The sequence below is a fragment of the Meles meles genome, chromosome 5, assembly GCF_922984935.1.
Source record: "Meles meles chromosome 5, mMelMel3.1 paternal haplotype, whole genome shotgun sequence".
Classification (NCBI taxonomy): Eukaryota; Metazoa; Chordata; class Mammalia; order Carnivora; family Mustelidae; genus Meles; species Meles meles.
In genome coordinates this window covers 58,362,125-58,383,160 of record NC_060070.1, presented here as the reverse complement: position 1 = coordinate 58,383,160, position 21,036 = coordinate 58,362,125, and the positions used below count along the sequence as shown (strand labels likewise).

Sequence of the window (21,036 nt, the reverse complement as noted above, 5' to 3'; positions counted from 1 at the left end):
CTCTCCAGAAGCTCCCCTTCCTTTCCTTTGTAGAAATGTGCAAAGCCAAAGGTCCCGATTTAGGCGAGTGCAGGGGCCCCCTCCACCCCCCTCCTTCCACCCTCCATCTCGGGAGACAAGTTACCTTACCTGCACCCTTTCTCCCTGAACATCTACAGTAAGCCTGACTTCTTGGGTGTGTGGGGGGTTTGAGGGAGGTGGGGGTGTGGGAGACATACCAAACTCTGACAAGCCGAGACTTTACCAGGCGTTGCCTTAGTAACTAATATGGATTTCCTCAACCTGACAAATTATATTTACTACTGGGGTTGTATGTTGAGGTCTCTTCAACCCCTCGAAGTTAAAGTAAAAGTACATTCCTTTTTTGCGTTCAGCTTGAAGTAATCCTTCCACCTTCATAATGAGTTTCCAGATTTCTTCTGGGAAAAGTTGATCTTTCTAAACCCGGAAAGTTCTTTTGGGTTAAAAGATTTAGCTCCGCCTCCCCTTTATTCCCTTCCCCGTCAAGTCTGCAAGTGTAATGGTATTTGGCGACCTGGAAAAGGCTTGAAGCTGAAGGAGGTGGAGGGTCGGTGGGGCTTTGGGCCTCCAGGGACCGATGAGGGCACTGCGGACAGGACACACCACCTTCTGCCTTGGCCATAGCTGCCTGCGTCCAGCCGATATCATGAGGTGCTGGAATGAAATGCACCGGACAACTATTAACATCACTGACCCGGAGTTTTGAAACAGGTCCTGTGATAACGGAGCTTTGATTTTCTTCCTTTTTTGTCCGCAGCGTCTAGCCTAGGGCTTGCCACCGCGACGTCCATTGTACTCTTGAGCAGTTTACTTTGATGCACCGGTGAAGAAGGGAGCTCGAATTCCCCTAGAAACGCCTCCAGGACAAGGAGGTGGTCCTGGAGGACCAGGAGGAGGAGGAGGGGAAGGAGGCGGGGGCGCCGCCGGCGGCGAAAGTGTTGGACCAGCGGTGTTGGCAAGCAGGACCGAGCTGGGGGAGGCAGGCGTCGGGCATCTGTCTACGTTGGGAGCCCGCAGAACCTGCTGGCAGGACGAGCGTGGGAAAGCGGCTGGCCGGCTGTGGATCGCGTCCTCAGCACAATGGTCCGGCTCCTCTTAGTTTTTTTCCCAGCGATCTTTTTGGAGATGTCCCTTCTTCCTAGGGGACCCAGCAGGAGAGTGTTGCTGGCGGGAGCCTCGTCTCAGCGCTCGGTGGCCAGAATGGACGGAGATGTCATCATTGGAGCCCTCTTTTCAGTCCACCACCAGCCGCCGGCGGAGAAGGTGCCCGAGAGGAAGTGTGGAGAGATCAGGGAGCAGTATGGCATCCAGAGAGTGGAGGCCATGTTCCATACATTGGATAAGATTAACGCGGACCCGGTCCTCCTGCCCAATATCACTCTAGGCAGTGAGATTCGGGACTCCTGCTGGCACTCTTCCGTGGCTCTGGAGCAGAGCATTGAGTTCATTAGGGACTCTTTGATTTCCATTCGAGATGAAAAGGATGGGCTCAACCGGTGCCTGCCTGATGGCCAGTCCCTCCCCTTAGGCAGGACTAAAAAGCCTATTGCGGGGGTGATCGGGCCAGGCTCCAGCTCCGTGGCCATTCAAGTGCAAAACCTGCTCCAGCTCTTCGACATCCCCCAGATTGCGTATTCTGCCACGAGCATCGACCTGAGTGACAAAACTTTGTACAAATACTTCCTGAGGGTTGTCCCTTCTGACACTTTGCAAGCAAGGGCAATGCTTGATATAGTCAAACGTTACAATTGGACCTATGTCTCTGCAGTCCACACAGAAGGTAGGCATTGTATTTGGGAAAGAAAGGTACAGAGAAAGCGAGTGCATTGCATGATGTGCGTTCGTGATCATAGTATTGTCCCTGTTTCTTAACAACACTGTGGGGAACAGAATTTACCCTTGTCAGTACACGCCCACAAGGCATTGCCTTTTATCCTCATTCTGTAATTATAGTGTAGGAAAACTGCGGGCCCCATGGTGTTCTGGGGATAGTAGGAGCCTATCAGATACAAACTCTCCATGAACAGTTTCCAACTGTAGTTTCTGGACTTAGATGTTTGTCCTCACATTCTAAGTTTGTGTTTGAAAGCCTTGTTTGCCCAAGGTGGTATACTACCCTTAAGTGACTGGCTATGATTTTCCAAGTTTAGTAGACTATTCGAATATGAGCAATTAAGAAAACGAACAAATACCCAAACCCCAAAAAAACCCGCTGTCCCCTAAATTGGGCTTGAAAGCTTGATCTTATCTTGAATATCTGAAGGTTCTTCTTTGTCTTAGTGTGTCCCTCCTTTCATGTCCAAAGTTTACCTGTGAATGTTGGATTAATGCAGTCATTTGTCTCCCTCAGTAAATCAGAAACTTACTTCAAATTCTGGAGTGTCTTAGATACAATGGAGAAGTAAATAATTTAAATCATTTATTTATTTTCTTTCTATTACATATGTTAAAATTGTCCAGATGCCCTCACTCCTCCCATGAATGTTCTTGTTTTTGAGAGATAGTACTGGTGACTTCTTGGGTTTGAGTTTTGGTTTCTAATTTTTTTCTCCTTACCCAATGACTTTGCTCATTAGAATTTAGTTAGATCAATTACTAATAAAAGGATAGTAGCTATTAAAATGGCTTTTTAAAATGAAATAGATTTACTTGAGGTTAAAACTTTTATTTTTATAGACTTACTCACATGACTTCTCAAAGTATTTCTTATAAAGATTTCCTTTATTCTCCTCCTCATAGCCTGTACAGATTTGGGGATAAAATGAGACTTTGAGTCATCTATTCTTAACTCACTGATTATATTTACAAAGAAACTGATTAAACATTAATGCCTAGGACAATTCACGTATATATGCTGGCATACGGAAGAGAATCTTGAGGATATTGCTGCATTCATATTTCTTCATACCAAATTACTAAAAGGAAGGCCAGGAAAGAAAGGCATGACTTCATATTCCTTTAAGAGTTTCACAATATTCAGTTACTGGTGTGAATCTGATTTTAGAAATTAAGAAGCATTCTTACTGAAGTGGTTATATGGTGATTGTTAATGAATACCAGTGCTTTATTTATAAAGGGACAGAGTTTTCAAGACAAACAAAAATAATGTAGAGTTATACATTATAATTTTGGAGAATGCTTTTGGGGAAAAAAACTTTCTGCTGCAATATTGTGAATTATTACAACTGACTCACATTTCTGAATCTTGATTTTTAATAAGAGAATTGCATACCTCTTTTTCAACAAAATCTCATACAACTTTTTAAAGACACAATTTTAATTTCAAATGTTAATCTCTCACACAAATGTCTAATGTTAATTTCCTGTATTTTAATGTTTAACATAGTTTCCTCTAGTGTTTAGGTGGAACAACTTGAAAGCACAAATTAAAGATGTGTTAATTATCAGCATTAGATCTCTTTAAAAGGAAACGGCAAAATCGAGATGACATGTGACTTAAATATTAAATTATCCTCCCTCCATTGCGATAGGTCATGGTTTATAGAGATAAGAAGTATAAATTCCTCCCTCAAGCAGTAATACTTCATCACTTTTATATACTAGTTTTATTTTCCATATTTTAATATAATACCATTTTATTTGGGGGGAAGAGAAGAGTAGAGAAAAGACAATCTTCAATTTGTTTTTCAGTTGCATCACTTTGCTAAAAATAATTGCTAATAGTGGGTTGCTTTCTGACAAATAGAATTATGTTTTTGGAAAATTAATTGGACTATTTTGCCAATTTTGTTCAGGAAGGGCTCATATTAAAATTTCACCCTTATATTAGGTTGGATTACTTTGTTTTCTTTGTACATTCTGAATGATGTGTGTGGCAGAGATTATGTCTCCATACTATTATAGTAATTGATTCCAGACTACAATGTGTTCATAGAACAGCATCAGAGCTAACTTTTGTGTCTGTTACCAAGAGTTTATGCTGTTCACCTTGCCTATTTTATAGATCTTATATCTTCTAAAGGAGAATTTGTTTCTTTTCTTATTAGACATAATATCTGTGGAAACTAAATTGATTTTATTTTCATTTATCTGCAAAGAAAGATAACAGTCTCTTTTGTATAAGTTCCAGCTGAAAATTCATTTTTCCTGAGGTTCTGCCCTCCTGCTTCTCAGGGACCCATGGTGTACCGGCCTGCAGGCATTTACTTGCATCGTTTAGTAATTTTCCTGCCTTCAGACTGATGGGGTCACCTACTGGTGACAGTTCCTTGTCAAAAAGCAGCTAAGACCACATATCAGTGTTGTCTCTGCCATCTGGGCACTACTCAGGAAGGAGGCCAGTTTGGATATTAGCAATTTGGAACTTAGAAATTCTGGAACCTCCAATGACCTTCACCTCTCCTTTCCAAATTAGCCATCTCTAGTTAATTTATCATCATGTATTTTTTTAAATTAGAAGTTAGGCTAGTACAGTTAACATCAAAGGTACTAAGTGACTAGGCTAGCATGTCTTCATTTTCATGGTTAATTTTGATGGACTTTACTATCATAGTTGGGGCATCCTATTATTTGAATGTCCCAATTGTTTTTATATCGCTTTATTATTTTATTTTATTTTGAAGTTAAGCTTGGAGATATTTTCTGTTTGTTTGTTTGTTTTTTTAAACTAGCTAGAATTCAGTTGTTATATTCTTTTCAAGCTTTTCAATCTTCTACCACATCATCTGTGCCACACTTACCCTTTGGGCCATAACAACTGTCAGTTTACCTGACATAAAACAATTGGTGTACATGTAGTTACCTGCAGTAGGCGCTCCAGAAAATTTCCAGGATTGGTTCTTGAGGAGACTATTGAGGTAGAATCTGTTGAAGGATAGTCACTGGAGTAATAGAGACTTATTCACAAATAAAAATTGAGTGCATTTTGGAGGAAGCTACTCACCTGGAGTATGTGTCTTTAAATATGCTAAGCATAAAATACAAAAATAGCCTACTTCTGTGAAGATTATCTTGGCCAGGGTATTTCATCCTTGTGAATGAAATGCAGATTCTCCATCAAGAATCAAATTTATCATTTCAAAAACTTATAGAAAGCAGTACTTTACCATAATTCTAGTTGACTACAATAAAAACATTGAACAAGTCCAATAAAGAATATTCCTTGAGTTTGTAGCTTCAAAAAGTTCTTTTTTTCCTTGATTGGATACATTTTCATTGTTTTAAGCCATTCTCTATCAGTATTTTGTCCTATAATGTCCGATGAATATTGTTACGACAAAGGGCTTAGTTATGGTCCTATACAGTGCCCTTCACTATATGTGGTGCTTTTTTGTTTGCAGTTACATTTTCATTGTGGTGCACCTTTTTTTAATGCTTGCTTACATTTTATATGAAATTGGCCTTGTTGGGGGATTCTTTTCAAAATCTCATCTTTTTCTTTTTAGAAGCCTTTTTCTTTTTTATATAAAACTTACTTTAATTGTCCAATGGCATCAGAGGAAAACCCTCCAAAGTCAGTGAACTATCACTTTGCTAACGAAGGTAGATATAAGAATTTTACGTCTACTAAATATCATATTTTCTACCTACACACCAGCAACTTTCTTTATATCTTTCTTATCTTGATTCCAACCTATTTCACAATAAGTTACCTTAATAAATTGCTCTATCTTATCACAAAATATGGAATGAAAGTATCTTCAAAGGTTATTTAGGTCAACCAGTTAAAGAAGATTAAAACACCACTATCTTTATCAAATACTAGTTTCTGTATGCTCTGAGTTTCCTATTTGTGATTAGGATTTCTAACCAGAGTGGGAGAATATAGGATTTAAAGTGAGAAGCAGAATTTCACCTATTAGCTTTCATGTAATGACCTGATTCCCTGAAATTTCCACTAATTCTCCATCAACCACTGGGAGTCATCCAAAACAATTTAAATTCCTCTTTCATGTGATATTTGTCATCAATAAATCCTCTCTCCTTTATGTTATACCACACCAGTTCTCTTACTCATTTATTCTAGTTTTTAATTCCCTCATCATCACAGATAATTCAAGCAGACCTTAGAAAAGTTATTATCCAGAAGTCTTTTAAAGCATATTTACTGCTGCTGGGCCATATCGCCTTCTCTTGATGATTGGACAATTATTAATATTGATATATTTTTCCTTGAGAGTAGGTCATTTTAATTTCTTTTTAAATGTAAAATTATTAGCTTAAATCTGCCTTGTCAATAACTTCTAGGATTTGATTATTTAATTCATCTCTGCATCACTTTAGGACCAGGTTTGTGTCCTCAGGATTTTTTTTTTTTAAAGATTCCACCCATTTATTTGACAGAGATCACAAGCAGGTAGAGAGAGAAGAGAAAGCAGGCTCTCCGCAGAGCAGAGAGCCCTATGTGGGGCTCGATCCCAGGACCCTGGGATCATGACCTGAGCTGAAGGCAGAGGCTTGTAACCCACTGAGCCACCCAGGTGCCCCCTCAGGATTTAATTATATACATTGAAACTAAGTAAGAGAGGGTCCTATTGTCCATCACCAGCAAACTACTTCCTGGCTAACTCTGGTGGTCACTTGGCCTTTATAAATTTCCTTGACAGTATGTTTTTCCACTATATACTGTACCAGTTTATAGATAAATAAATCAATATAAGTAATTTTAAATGAAAAGCCATTATATATTCAACTTTAATTGAAAATTTACTATACCAAAAAGTGCATATTAAAAATTTGAAGCCTTGGTTGCAGTTACTAAGTACTTTACACTGTAAAGGTGGTACAGTTTGAACACATGTAAAACAAGTAAAAGATAAGTGTAGATATTTAGAAACATGAATTTATATATGTTTAAGGAACACTGAAAGAAAATACTGGTCAGTTTAATTAGCTAGAAAAAATCCAGAGAAAATAATATTGATTAATATGTGTGGGTTTGTTTTTTTTTTTAATATGACATTTGTAAAAGTTAGAAGCAGTAGTAAGAATGAGGGGTAAAGTAGGTGGGTTAGCTTCACTGGAGTGGAGAGTATGGTCCAAGAACTGAGAATAAAAATAAAAACTCAAATGTGGATTCTTATATTCTGTGACTCTGTGACTGTTTATTGATATGAAGGACAAAAAGTGGAGAATCTTGAAGCATATGCCAAAGAGTTTTGGTTTCAAGAAAGATATGCCCAAGTAGAGTTTGATGTGATTCAAAGATATTAAGTGAATTTTACTGAAATATATAGGGGAGATCTATTAAAGGAAATGGGAGAAACTAACCATGAAAATGTTAGTTATTGTGGAATTCTTTTTTTAAATAAATATTTATTTATTTGACAGGAGAGAGACAGTGAGAGAGGGAATACAAGCAGAGGGCATGGGGAGGGAGAAGCAGACTTCCCACAGAGAAGGGAAATTAATGCAGGCTCTATCCCAGGACCCTGGGACCATGACCCAAGCCGAAGGCAGACGCCGAAGGACTGAGTCACCCAGGCACCCCTGAATATTGTGGAATTCTGTGTATTAGGCTATTGAAAATTTGGGAACAATAACAGATAATCCTTTGTCAGGGACAAGGAAGAGTCTGAACTATCTTTAGTTTTGCAATCCTGGAGGACCAGGAGAATTTTAATGTAATTTACAGGCATGCCAGGACTATGTTTCAAAACCATGATTCTTTAGGTTTAAACAGCATGAACTAAGATTTAATATATTTAATTCAATGTGCACTTTGGCTAAGGTCACATACATTATTAGCAAACATGGGTGTGTGTGCAAAAGAAAAGCCAGGGATGGTTATGAGGTATTGTATTTGTGATTTAAAAAAAAATGTTCACATACAAATAAATCCTTGTTCATCCAGAGCCTTGATTCTCCAACTGACTTACCTGGGTACTTGAGAGTTGTTTTCTTTAAACTCCAACCTTTTACATTTTAAAAATTGAATTATAGTTGATATAAAATATTATGTTAGTTTCAGGTATACAACATAGTTATTTGATGTTTTCATACAATATGAAGTGATCATCTCCATATGTCTAGTATCCTATAATGTACATTTTAAACATCTTACAATGTGATCTTTGCAAACTATACTATACAGTTTTCTGATATTTTTTAAAGTATGCTAGGTTTAATAAACACTTTCCTTAAATATACAAAGGAGTCATTATGATTACCAATTACTACAAGTGCTAAGATACAGTGGTAATCTTGACGCCTGTTGAAAAACATAAAGCCACTTATTCCTACTGAAAATGGCCCCAGATTGCCATACTTTTGAGTTTCTATATATGCTATTTTTTTCCTATATTAAGTAGACTCATTAGGCCATTTTGTGAGTTTTTTAATCAGTAGTTAGTAAACAGTTACTATGTGCAAAGGATTAAGGTGAAATACAAAGATAAAAAAAAGACATCTTCATTATTTTGAGAAAAATTGAACTCTTCTTGATTCTTCTGACATGTCATCAATCCCCTATGACTTCATTAGCTTTGGAACAAATTTTTCAAGTACCTGGGCTGCAGAGGGTAGACAGTGATGGCAACCCCTATTTTATGTTTCTATCATGTGGCTTGGCAGTTGCCATTCCTCTTGGGCAGTAAAATTTTTCTCCCAGTGCTCTATGGTGTTAATATATAATGACTGTTTTATGGATTTTTAAATAACGTTCCAGGCAGTGGCTAGAGTGTTATCATCATGAAAAAATTTGTCAGAAGCTATATTTCAGCATGCTCCATAGTAAGACCAGAGAGGGCTGGAAAACCACAGTGGAGGACAGGATACTTTAGTGAGCACATACAAGCCTGAAGAAATAACTCCTACATCATGCATTAGGTTGGAAACAACATCTAAGTAGATTTTCAGAGAAGCTATGGTTGAAACCAGAATCAGGCTGAGATGTAAAGCGAAAATGATGTGGTTGTCTTATCCATCAAAGAGGTATCATTGAAGTTTTAATATAGAAATATTTATGTAATTTATGTGTTCAAAATTCATTCATTTATTTATTCATTCATTTATTTATTTATTTAATTTATTTTTCATGTCTAGCTGCTCTCTATGAATGTCCTTATAACATTTAAGATCTGAATTTACACAATGGAATACTATGCAACCATCAAAGGAAATAAAATCTTGCCATTTGCAACAATGTGGATGGAACTAGAGGGTATCATGCTGAGCGAAATAAATCAACCAGGGAAAGACAATTATCACATGATCTCCCTGATATGAGGCAGAGTGGGGGTTTGGGGGTAGGGAAGGAAAAAATGAAACAACATGGGATCGAGAGGGAGACAAACCATAAGAGACTCTTTTTTTTTAAATTTTATTTATTTATTTGATAGATAGAGATCACAAGTAGGCTGAGAGGCAGGCAGAGAGAAAGAGAGAGGAGGAAGCAGGCTCCCTGCCGAGCAGAGAGCCGACGTGGGGCTCGATCCCAGGACCCTGGGATCACGACCCGAGCCGAAGACAGAGGCTTTAACCCACTGAGCCACCCAGGCGCCCTGTCCATAATAGACTCTTAATCTCACAAAACAAACTGAGGGTTGCTGGAGGAAAGGGGGTATGGAGAGGGTGGTTTTGTTTTGGACATTGGGGAGGGCATATGATATGGAGAGTGCTGTGAAGTGTGTAAGCCTGATGATTCACAGACCTGTACCCCTGGGCAAATAATACATTATATGTTAATAAAAATATTTTTAGAAAATCTGAATTTACAGGAAGAATTATAATTTTAACATCATGGAAGTTTTGCTTTCTTAGACTTGTGGTATTGTGGTATCAAATATAGTGTTAATGTTTTTATGAAGAGAATTTATTGGTTTATGTAGAAATTCTCATTTATCAATTTTAGAATTATCTATTTTGGTCACTTCATGGATAAGAAACTGAAAATTCAAGGTGATTATCTAAATGATTCTGATAAAACCCTAAATTGGCAACTGGAGTACAAAAAGATTTTGGGGAGAAATTCTTTGGTTACAAAGTAAACCTATATTTGCATTCTAATGAAGACATGATCATTTATGCATTGGCAAATACATTGTGTCTATTATATGTCAGACACTGGTGTTGGTACTAAGAATACATAAATTGAAAGAATTATAACTATTATTATTGCCATTCTTCTTATTATTATTATTATCAAGGGTCCCATAGTTTGTCAGAAGAGACATACTTGTATAGGTAGTTACAGATTCAGGGGCTAAAAAAGTTAATCATTTGAAAAAAAAATAAATGCACAGAAGACTATGGGAAACACCATATATTTGTTTCATTTTATTTGTAAAATGGGAATGATAATCACTGCTATATTACTTACCTCATAACACTGTTTCAGAGAACAAGTAGATGGTCTATACAACTAACTTTCACTGCTTTTGTTAAACTGCCATGAGAGAAACAGATTCTTAAGACATTAGCTCTTCTTAGCTGATAAATATTGAGCAAATACGTGAAATCAGTTAATCAGATATACATTTTTGATTCAAAACCTGGTAACATAAGATAAAAATGAAATTCACGGTTAAAAGTGTAGCATGTGCTATAGATTTTAAGAATCTTTCTTTCTTGAGAAAACAAAGGTCCAGGAAAATAACATGACTTACCCAAGACTGTAATATTTGTCAGAAGCAAAGCCAGAACTAATTCAACTTTGTGTTACGTAAAAAAATTTTTTTTATTAACATATAATGTATTATTTGCCCCAGGGGTACAGGACTGTGAATCATCAGGCATACACATTTCACAGCACTCACCATAACACATACCCTCCCCAATGTCCATAACCCAGCCATCTTATCCCTACCCCCTCACTCTCCAGCAGCCTACACTTTGTTTCCTGAGATTAAGAGTCTTTTATGGTTTGTCTCCCTCCCAGTCCTATCCTGTTTCATTTTTTCCCTCCCTACCCTCCATGACCCCCCTGCCCTGCCTCTCAAATTCCTCATATCAGGGAGATCATATGATAATGGTCTTTCTCTGATTAACTTATTTCTCTCAGCATAATACCCTCTAGTTCCATCCACATTGTTGCAAATGGCAAGATTTCGTTTCCTTTGATGGCTGTATAGTATTCCATTGTATATATATCCTACATCTTCTTTATCCATTCATCTGTTGATAGACATCTAGGTTCTTTCCATAGTTTGGCTATTGTGGACCTTGCTGCTATAAACATTCGGGTGCACATACCCTTTTGGATCACTACATTTGTATCTTTAGGGTAAATACACAGTAGTGTGGTTGATGGATCGTAGGGTAGTTCTATTTTCAACTTTTTGAGGAACCTCCATGCTGTTTTCCAGAGTGGCTGCACCAGCTTGCATTCTCACCAACAGTGTAGGAGGGTTCCCCTTTCTCCACATCCTCTCCAACATCTGTTGTTCCCTGACTTGTTAATTTTAGCCATTCTGACTGGTGTGAGGTGGTATCTCACTGTGATTTTGATTTGCATATTCCTGATGCCAGCTGATGTTGAGTACTTTGTCATGTGTCTGTTGGCCATTTGGATGTCTTCTTTGCCAAAATGTCTGTTCATGTCTTCTGCTGACTTCTTGATTGGATTATTTGTTCTTTGGGTGTTGAGTTTGATAAGTTCCTTGTAGATTTTGGATACTAGCCCTTTATCTGATATGTCATTTGTGAATATCTTCTCCCATTCTGTCAGTTGTCTTTTGGTTTTGTCAACTATTTCCTTTGCTGTGCAAAAGCTTTTGCTCTTGAAGTCCCAATAGTTCATTTTTGCCCTTGCTTCCCTTTCCTTTGGAGATGTTTCTAAGAAGAAGTTGCTGCAGCTGAGGTTGAAAAGGTTGCTGCCTGTGTTCTCCTCAAGGATTTTGATGGATTCCTGTCTCACATTTAGGTCTTTCATCCATTTTGAGTCTATTTTTGTGTGTGGTATAAGGAGATGGTCCAGTTTCATTATTCTGCATGTGTCTGTCCAATTTTCCCAACACCATTTTTTTGAAGAGATTGTCTTTATTCCACTGCACATTCTTTTGTGCTTTGTTGAAGATTAGTTGACCATAGAGTTGAGGGTCTATTTCTAGGCTCTCTATTCTGTTCTATTGATCTATATGTCTCTTTTTGTGCCAGTACCATACTGTCTTGATGATTAAGGCTTTGTATAAAGCTTGAAGTCTGGAATTGTGATGCCACCGACTTTGATTTTCTTTTTCAACATTCCTCTGGCTATTTGGGGTCTTTTCTGGTTCCATACAAATTTTAGGATTATTTTTTCCATTTCTTTGAAAAAATTTGATGGTATTTTGATAGAGATTGTGTTAAATGTGTAGATTGCTTTAGGTAGTATGCCCATTTTCACAATATTTGTTCTTCCAATCCATGAGCATGGAACATTTTTCCCTTTCTTTTTGTCTTCCTCAAATTCTTTCATGAGTACTTTGTAGTTTTATGAGTACAGATTCTTTGCCTCTTTGGTTAGGTTTATTCCTAGGTATCTTTTGGTTTTGGGTGCAATTGTAAATGGGATTGACTCTTTAATTTCTCTTTCTTTTGTCTTGTTGTTAGTGTATAGAAATGCAACTGATTTCTGTGCATTGATTTATATCCTGACACTTTACCGAATTCCTGTACAAGTTCTAGCAGATTTGGAGTGGAGTCTTTTGGGTTTTCCACATAAAGTATCATATCATCTGCAAAGAGTGAGAGTTTGGCTTCTTCTTTGCTCATTTGTATGCCTTTAATTTCTTTCTTTCTTTCTTTCTTTTTTTCTTTCTTTCTTTCTTTAATTGCTGAGCTAGGACTTCTAGTACTTGTTGAATAGCAGTGGTGACAGTGGACATCCCTGCTGTGTTCCTGACCTTAGCAGAAAAGCTTTCAGTTTTTCCCCATTGAGAATGATATTTGATGTGGGTTTTTCATTGATGGCTTTGATGATATTGAAGTATGCACCCTCTGTGCCTACACTTTGAAGAGTTTTGATCAAGAAAGGATGTGTATTTGTCAAAAGATTTTTTCAGCATCTACTGAGATTATCATATGGTTCTTGTTCTTTCTTTTATTAATGCATTTGTGGATGTTGAACCAACCTTGTAGCCCAGTAATAAATCCCACTTGGTCATGGTAAATAATCCTTTTAATGTACTGTTGGATCCTGTTGCCTAGTATTTTGGTGAGAATTTTTGCGTCATGTTCATCAAGGATATTAGTCTATGATTCTCCTTTTTGATGGAGTCTTTGTCTGGTTTGGGATCAAGGTAATTCTGGCCTCATAAAATGAGTTTGGAAGTTTTCCTTTCATTTCCTTTTTTGGTAACAGTTTCAGGAGAATAGGTATTAATTCTTTTTAAATGTTTGAAGAATTCCCCTGGGAAGCCATCTGGCCCTGAGCTCTTGTTTTTTGGGAGATTTTTGATGATGGCTTCAATCTTCTTACTGGTTATGGGTCTGTTCAGGTTTTCTATTTCTTCCTGGTTCAGTTGTGGTAGTTTATATGTCTCTAGGAATGCATCCATTTCTTCCAGATTGTCAAATTTGCTGGTGTATAGTTGCTCATAGTATGTTCTTATAATTGTTTGTACTTCTTTGGTGTTGGTTGTGATCTCTCCTCTTTCATTCATGATTTTATTAATGTGGGTTCTTTCTCCTTTCTTTTTTATAAGTCTGGCCAGGGATTTAAAAATCTTACTAATTCTTTCAAGGAACCAGCTCCTAGTTTTGTTGATTTGTTCTACTGTTCTTTTGGTTTCTATTTCATTGATTTCTGCTCTGATCTTTATCATTTCTCTTCTTCTGGGTTTAGGCTTTCTTTGCTGTTCTTTCCCTAGCTCCTTTAGGTATAGGGTTAGGTTGTATACTTGAGACCATTCTTGTTTCTTGAGAAAGGCTTGTATTGCTATATACTTTCCTCTCAGGACCACCTTTGCGGTGTCCCAAAGATTTTGAACAGTTGTGTTTTCATTTTCATGAATTTTTAAAAATTCTTTAATTTCCTGGTTGACCCATTCATTCTTTAGTACGGTGCTCTTTAGCCTCCATGTATTTGAGTTCTTTCCAACTTTCCTCTTTGTATTGAGTTCTAGTTTCAGAGTGCTGTGGTCTGAAAATATGTAGGGAATGATCCCAATCTCTTGGTGCTGGTTGAGACCTGATTTGTGATCAGAATGTGATCTATTCTGGAGAATGTTCCATGTGCACTGGAGAAGAATGTTATTCTGTTATTTTGGGATGGAATGTTCTAAATATATCTGTGATGTCCGTCTGGTTCAATGTGTCATTTAAAGCATTTATTTCCTTGTTCATCTTTTGCCTAGATGATCTGTCCATTCCAGTCAGGAGGATGTTAAAGTCCACTACTATTATTGTATTTGTCAATGTGTTTCTTTGGTTTTGTTATTAATTTGTTTATATAATTGGCTGCTCCCATATTAAGGGCATAGATATTTAAAATTGTTAGATCTTCTTGTTGGACAGACCCTTGGAGTATGATATAGTGTCCTTCCTCATCTCTTATTATAGTCTTTGGTTTAAAATCTAATTTATCTTATATAAGGATTGCCACCCCAGCTTTCTTTTGATGTCCATTAGCATGGTAAATTGTTTTCCACCTCCTCATTTTAAATCTGGAAGTGTGTTTGGGTCTAAAATGAGTTTCCTGTAGGCAGAATATTGATGGGTCTGTTTTTTTATCCACTCTGATACCTTGTGTCTTTTGATTGGGGACATTTAGCCCATTTACATTCAGGATAATTATTGAAAGATATGAATTTAGTGCCATTGTATTGCCTGTAAGGTTACTGTTACTTTATATTGTCTTTTCCTTTCTGATCTGTTACTTTTAGGCTTTCTCTTTGATTAGAGGACCCCTTTCAATATTTTCTGTAGGGCTGGTTTGGAGTCTCAAATTCTTTTAATTTTTGTTTGTCCTGGAAGCTTTTTATCTCTCCTTCTATTTTCAATGACAGCTTAGCTGGATTTAGTATTCTTGGCTGCATATTTTTCTCATTCAGTGCTGTGAATATATTGTGCTATTTCTTTCTGGCCTGCCAGGTCTCTGTGGATAGGTCTGTTGCCAATCTAATATTTCTAACATTGTATGTAACGGACCTCTTGTCCGAGCTGCTTTCAGGATTTTCTCTTTTTCACTAAGACTTGTACGTTTTGCTATTAGATGATGGTGTGTGGATCTATTTTTATTGATTTTGAGGGGGGTTCTCTGTGTCTCCTGGATTTTGATGCTTGTTCCCTTCACCAAATTAGGGAAATTCTCTGCTATTATTTGCTCCAATATACCTTCTGTCCTCTCTATCTTTCTTCTTCTGGGATCCCAATTATTCTAATATTGTTTTGTCTTATGGTATCACTTATCTCTTCAATTCTCCCCTTGTGGTCTAGTAGTTTTTTCTCTCTCTTTTACTCAGCTTCTTTATTCTCTATCCTTTGGTCTTTGATATCACTAATTCTCTCTTCTGCCTCATTTATCCTAGCAGTAAGAGCCTCCATTTTTGATTGCACCTCATTAATAGCTTTTTTGATTTCAAGTTGTTTAGGTTTTAGTTCTTTTTTTTTTACTCCAGAAAGAGATTCTCTAATATCTTCTGTGCTTTTTTTGAGCCCAGCTAGTACTTGAGAATCATCATTCTGAACTCTAGTTCTGACATATTACTAATGTCTATATTGGCTAGGTCCCTAGGCATAGGTACTTCCTCTTCTTCTTCTTTTTTTTTTTTTTTTTGCAGTGATTTTTTTCTGCCTTGTCATTTTATCCAGGTAAGAATAGGTGAATGAAAGAACAAAATACTAAAAGAGTAGCAACGACCCCAGAAAAATATACCAAATCAGAAGAAATCAGAACCCAGGGGGAGAAGAATGGGGGGGTGGGGGAGAAATATATATGTATGTGTGTGTGTTTGTGTATGTATATGTATGTATGTGTGTGTGTGTATATATATATTGGACTGGCAAATAGAACAGAGCCACACACTTGATTTTGGATGTATTTTGGTGTGTTAGAAGAAATTACCTCCCAAAACTTTAAAAAAAGAAAAACTTATATATATATATATATATATATACAAAAATAAGGTAAACATGATGAAGGGATGGAATATGAGTGTAAAGATGAAAATTTTAAAAAAAATTCTAAAAAGGGAATTGATAAGAAGTTGGTTGAAAAAAGAAAAAAAAAGAGGAAAGAATATAATCAGGCTGGAGACTAGAACAAGGCTATGTGCTAGATTTAGGGTGTATTTTGATATATTAGAAGAAATTGTATCCCAAAATTTTAAAGAAAAAAACTGCTATATGTATACAAGAAATAAGTTTAAATAAAATGAAGGGATGAAATAAAACAATGAAAAAGATAAAATAGTTAAAAATGTTAAAATAGGAAAGAGGAAAAATTAAAAAAATAGAATAAGAAAAAAATAAAATTAAAAAATTGAACTTTGAAAGACTAAAGGGTCATGGGAAAAAGCCATGAATTCTCTGCATTGCTTTCCCCTAGCTCTGGAGTTCTGCAGTTCTCATTGATTGGTGAGCTTGGTCTTGGCTGGATGTTCTTGCTGATGTTTTGGGAGAGTGGCCTATTGCAGTGATTCTCAAATGTCTTTGCCTGAGGCAGAATTGCATTGCTCTTCCCAGGGGCCTGGCTAATTAACCTGCTTGGGTTTGCTCTCCATAGCTTTTATTCCCTGAACACTTTCCATACAGCTTTGGAGGGAGGGAATGAAAATGGTGGCCTTGCAATCTCTGGCACCATAGGAGCGAGAGCTCAGGGCCTCACTCTTCAATGCACCATCAGAAAAATGTAGTCAATTCCTTCCCTTTCCCTAGTCTCTGGTCAAACTCCGAGCTCACCCAGCTTGTGATGGAGCATTTCTGTCTCTGGCACACGGCCCCGTTTGCAGTCTCCAAACCCAGCAGACTCCTGCAGCATGCTCTCATACCACTCCTCCTGGAGGAGGAAGAAGGGGGGGTCTCCCCAGATCTGCCACTTTGGTGTCTGTGCTCGAACAGTAGTAGTCCAACTGTGCCTTGGATAACATTTTAAGGTAATTATAAGTTGAGAGATCACTGCTTGGCTCCATCTCTGTAGCCAGCTTCCCTGCTCTGATACCTGGGAGCTCTGCCACACTTAGACATCCCTGGTCTTTTTGTATCCCTGCGGGTCCTGAGACTACATTGTCCCCGCAAGGGTTCCATCACTTGCTTAGCTTCTGGAATGATGTTCCTTGGTGGAGCAGACTTCTAAAAGTTCTGATTTTGTGCTCCAGTGCTCTCTCACTTGCTGGGAGCTGGCCCCTCCCCCGGGATCTATCTTCCTGTCACTTTGGATTCACTTTTCCGCATGTTCTACCTTCTGGAAAGTGGTTGATTTTCTGTTCCTAGAATTGCTGCTTTTCTCTTCTGTCTTCTGTTGAGTTTGTAGGTGTTCAGAATGGTTTGATAACTAGCTGAACTCCTGGGACCTGATGATATCTCAGTCTCCTACTCTTCTGCCATCTTGCTCTATTAGATACTTTTTAAAATCAAGACTCTATGGTTTGATTGATTGATTGCTTTTGAATCACATGATTCATCTTCATGCATTCTTCTCTCCTGCGAGGTTTATATCATTCAGCCAAACTACATTCTTCCCAACTTGGGTGCTGTCATTTAGCAACTTCCAGGAGACTCTTCTGTCACTGAAAACTCGGTCTTTTTTTTTTTTTTAAAGATTTTATCTTTTTATTTGACAGACAGGGATCACAAGTAGGCAGAGAGGCAGGCAGAGAGAGACGGGGGGAAGCAGGCTCCCTGCTGAGTAGAGAGCCCGATATGGGGCTCGATCCCAGGACCCTGGGATCATGACCTGAGCCAAAGGCAGAGGCTTTAACCCACTGAGCCACCCAGGTGCCCCTGAAAACTCATTCTTACTGTTGATTGTCCCCCTTTTAATACTGACTCTTGCCATACTTATGATTAATTCTGATAATTAGAATTTATTCTAATTATTTTTTGTGTGACCCATTGATACTGCCTCTCATTTCAGTGACATCAACTCTGTGTCCTTTCCCTTCACTTCAGCAACCCACCTACCCTTGACATCACCAAGAACTCTTTTATCTCTGAACTCTTAAACATGAAAAAGGCTCTGTATAGTAGAAGCCCCTTCTTTTCAGCTTCTCTTGCTCTCAACTCACCTGCTCTTCACATTTCTCTGGAAAGCTTAGATAAAGCCATTTTCTTACTTGATCTGCTTTCTGCCCTGGATCTATGCAACTCTACCTCCATATGTTTGCTTGTTACCATCTAGTAATAAAACTCTTAGAGAAAATGAACTTCCAACTTAAATGTCCATTCCATATGAAACTCTAGTTGAGGCTTGTCATTTTTTCCCATCCCCTTTCATACAGAAAAATAAAGATGAGAAAGGAGCACCTTTTTTTTTTTAAAGATTTTATTTATTTATTTGACAGACAGAGATCACAAGTAGGCAGAGAGGCAGGCAGAGAGAGAGAGAGAGGAGGAAGCAGGCTCCCCGCTGAGCAGAGAGCCCGATACTGGGCTCGATCCCAGGACCCTGAGATCATGACCTGAGCCAAAGGCAGCGGCTTAATCCACTGAGCCACCCAGGCGCCCAAGGAGCACCTTTTTAATGAAAGAAAGAATTCCATCCCTGTGAGGGCCCTGGTCAAGAGTGAGAGATCACACTTACTCAAATGGCTCTATGGTATCTCTATAGCAAGTGGGCTTAGAAAGCCATCAGGATAAAATGTACAAAAATAATCCCTTAAGTTTATTGTGCAGATGAGATAGAGCTAGATAAATGTAATTGTTGGTGTCAGGCTATTCCAACCTTAGTTTAAGTGATGTAAAGTAATGTAAAGTAATCATAAGAGTGTTCTAGAGTGAAGATGTGCAAATAAAGAGAGTAGTGGTATATCTTGCTGATTTGCTAACTTTGAGCAGCATATTCAGCTTCCTGTGTTCTTTCTTCATAACAATTACATCCATAGCATGTGGCCATAGATGAGAGCTTTCCGTTACAGTTTGATAGATTATTCTATAGCTAGTGCTGGATCCTTGGAGACAGTTTCCTCTGTTCTCTGTGATGCCCTGACACATTTTACAATTTATATGTTATAAAGGGCTGAAAAAAATATCAATAAACAAATTGCTGACAGTATGTTGAAGAAGAGAAACTGTTTACAATAAAATTAAAAGGTGGTATGAGGATATTGAAACAGGGAAACAAACAATATCCCTTTTTCCTGGATAAAAAAATATATTGCATTATTTTCACTTTTTAGGTCGACATATATTACTCTTTAGTTAAAGAGAAAAACATGTTCAGATGTCTGTCATAATTAAACATGTTTAGTGAGCACTTTCTGTGGGTCATGCTCTGTTATAGCCACTGATGGCTAGAGCTAAACTATAATTCTTCTATCAAGAATTTCATCATGTGGTGATTACCATTTGGTTTGATAAATGCAACCATAGGAGTAGATGTGAATAGAGAAGTAACAGAGAAAAATGTCACTACCTTTTTCTGGGCAAGGGAAAGAAGTGAGGGTAACCTCATAGAAGATTCTCAAAGGAGGTAACATTGAAATTCACTCCATTAGAGGAATAGGAAGATATGGAAGAGTGAATATGAGTAAAAGTATTGATGTTGGGGTGTCTGGGTGGCTCAGTTGTTAAGCATCTGCATTCGGCTCAGGTCGTGATCCCAGGGTCCTGGGATTGAGCCCTGCATCAGGCTTTCTGCTCATTTGGAAGCCTGCTTCTCCCTCTTCTACTCTCTCTGCTTGTGTTCCTTCTCTCTCTGTGCCTTTCTCTGTCAAATGAATAAATAAAATCTTTTTTTAAAAAAAGTATTGATATAGACAACAAAGTAGGCTCAGGGAACTTAAACATATCACTAATTTGGGAATATATGTTCAGGGAAAAGGATTGGGGAAAGATCAAGATGAAAAGGGAAGAAAGGCCTATGTCATGAAGGAACAGGATTGCCATGCCAAGAAATTTAGCTTCTATTTTGTAAACTTGGTGAGCCAGTGAAGGATTTTAAACTGAGAGGAAGGGCAATCAGATTTATATTTTGGAAAGTGTACACTGAAAATTTTGGAGAGGGCAGATTAAGACAACAAATCAGATTAGAAATTGGGACATAATTAGGTAGGCCACTGACAGTTGGGAAAGTGGTGGAGAAAAACCCAATTTAATTAATCAATTTTTTCAAAAGAAGACAAGAGTTTTACTAAAGGAAATGTCAATGGACATGGAAAGGAGAAGGGAGTTGACAGAAGTTTAATAGACAGATATGGATTTAATGACGGATAGGTTATGAGGATCAAGGAGAAAGGGAAGTCAATAATAAATCTCAGGTTTCCATTTTGTACAACTCAGTAGGAAGAAAAGAGGAAATACAGATTGGGGAAACGTGAATTTTACAGTAGTTCAATTTGAGGTATCTATGGGACCATAAAGTTGAGAGATCCCATAGATCAAAGATCTGGAAAGGGAGGTAGATTTGTGATTTGTTAGCAAAAGCTGTGGTTAAAACCGAAAGAGTGGATGAGATTACAAGGGAGAGGATATAGAGTGAAAAGAGGAACAAGCTAAGGGCAGAACTAGGAGGGCGACAATGAGAAAGAGGATCCAGAAAAAGGATTTAGAAAAATGGAAAACTAGAAAGAGAAAGAGGAAGAACCAGGAAAGAACTGGACATCATGGCAGCTAAGGAAGGAGAGATTTTCAGGAAGAGAACAATGACAAATATCACAGAGCTGACAGAGAAGAGAGAGTTATAGAAACAGTGCTCTGTACCAGTAGCCTCCACTTCCTCCTAGCTTCTGCCTCCCCAAGAATATCTCTCTCTCTGTCTCTCTTTTAACTCTGAATACTTAAATGTGTATTTCCTACAAAAAGGGATGCTCTTAGTACTTAACCAAAATACAACCATCAGAATCAGGAGATTATCAGTGACACATTACTACCATTTAACTCTCAGACCCTATTTGAGTTTTAATTCGTGTCCCAATAAAGTCTTTTGTAGCAGTAGGATCTGGTACAGAATTAGTTTTGTCTCTCAATCTCTTTCAATTT

At 37.8% G+C, this 21,036-nt stretch overlaps 1 protein-coding gene across 3 annotated transcripts in view; it reads left to right on the top strand.

The window, feature by feature from the left end:
* GRM1 (glutamate metabotropic receptor 1) overlaps positions 1-21,036 on the top strand; it is a 440,097-nt gene that overhangs the window by 722 nt on the left and 418,339 nt on the right. For 2 of the 3 annotated variants that reach the window (XM_046004121.1, XM_046004122.1), the window contains exon 2: positions 779-1,801. In XM_046004121.1, coding sequence (XP_045860077.1) covers positions 1,102-1,801 — 700 coding nt within the window. In that variant the 5' untranslated portion in view covers positions 779-1,101. Of the gene's footprint in view, positions 1-551; positions 1,802-21,036 lie in introns of those variants that run through there. The other variant, XM_046004123.1, reaches the window with a different exon arrangement.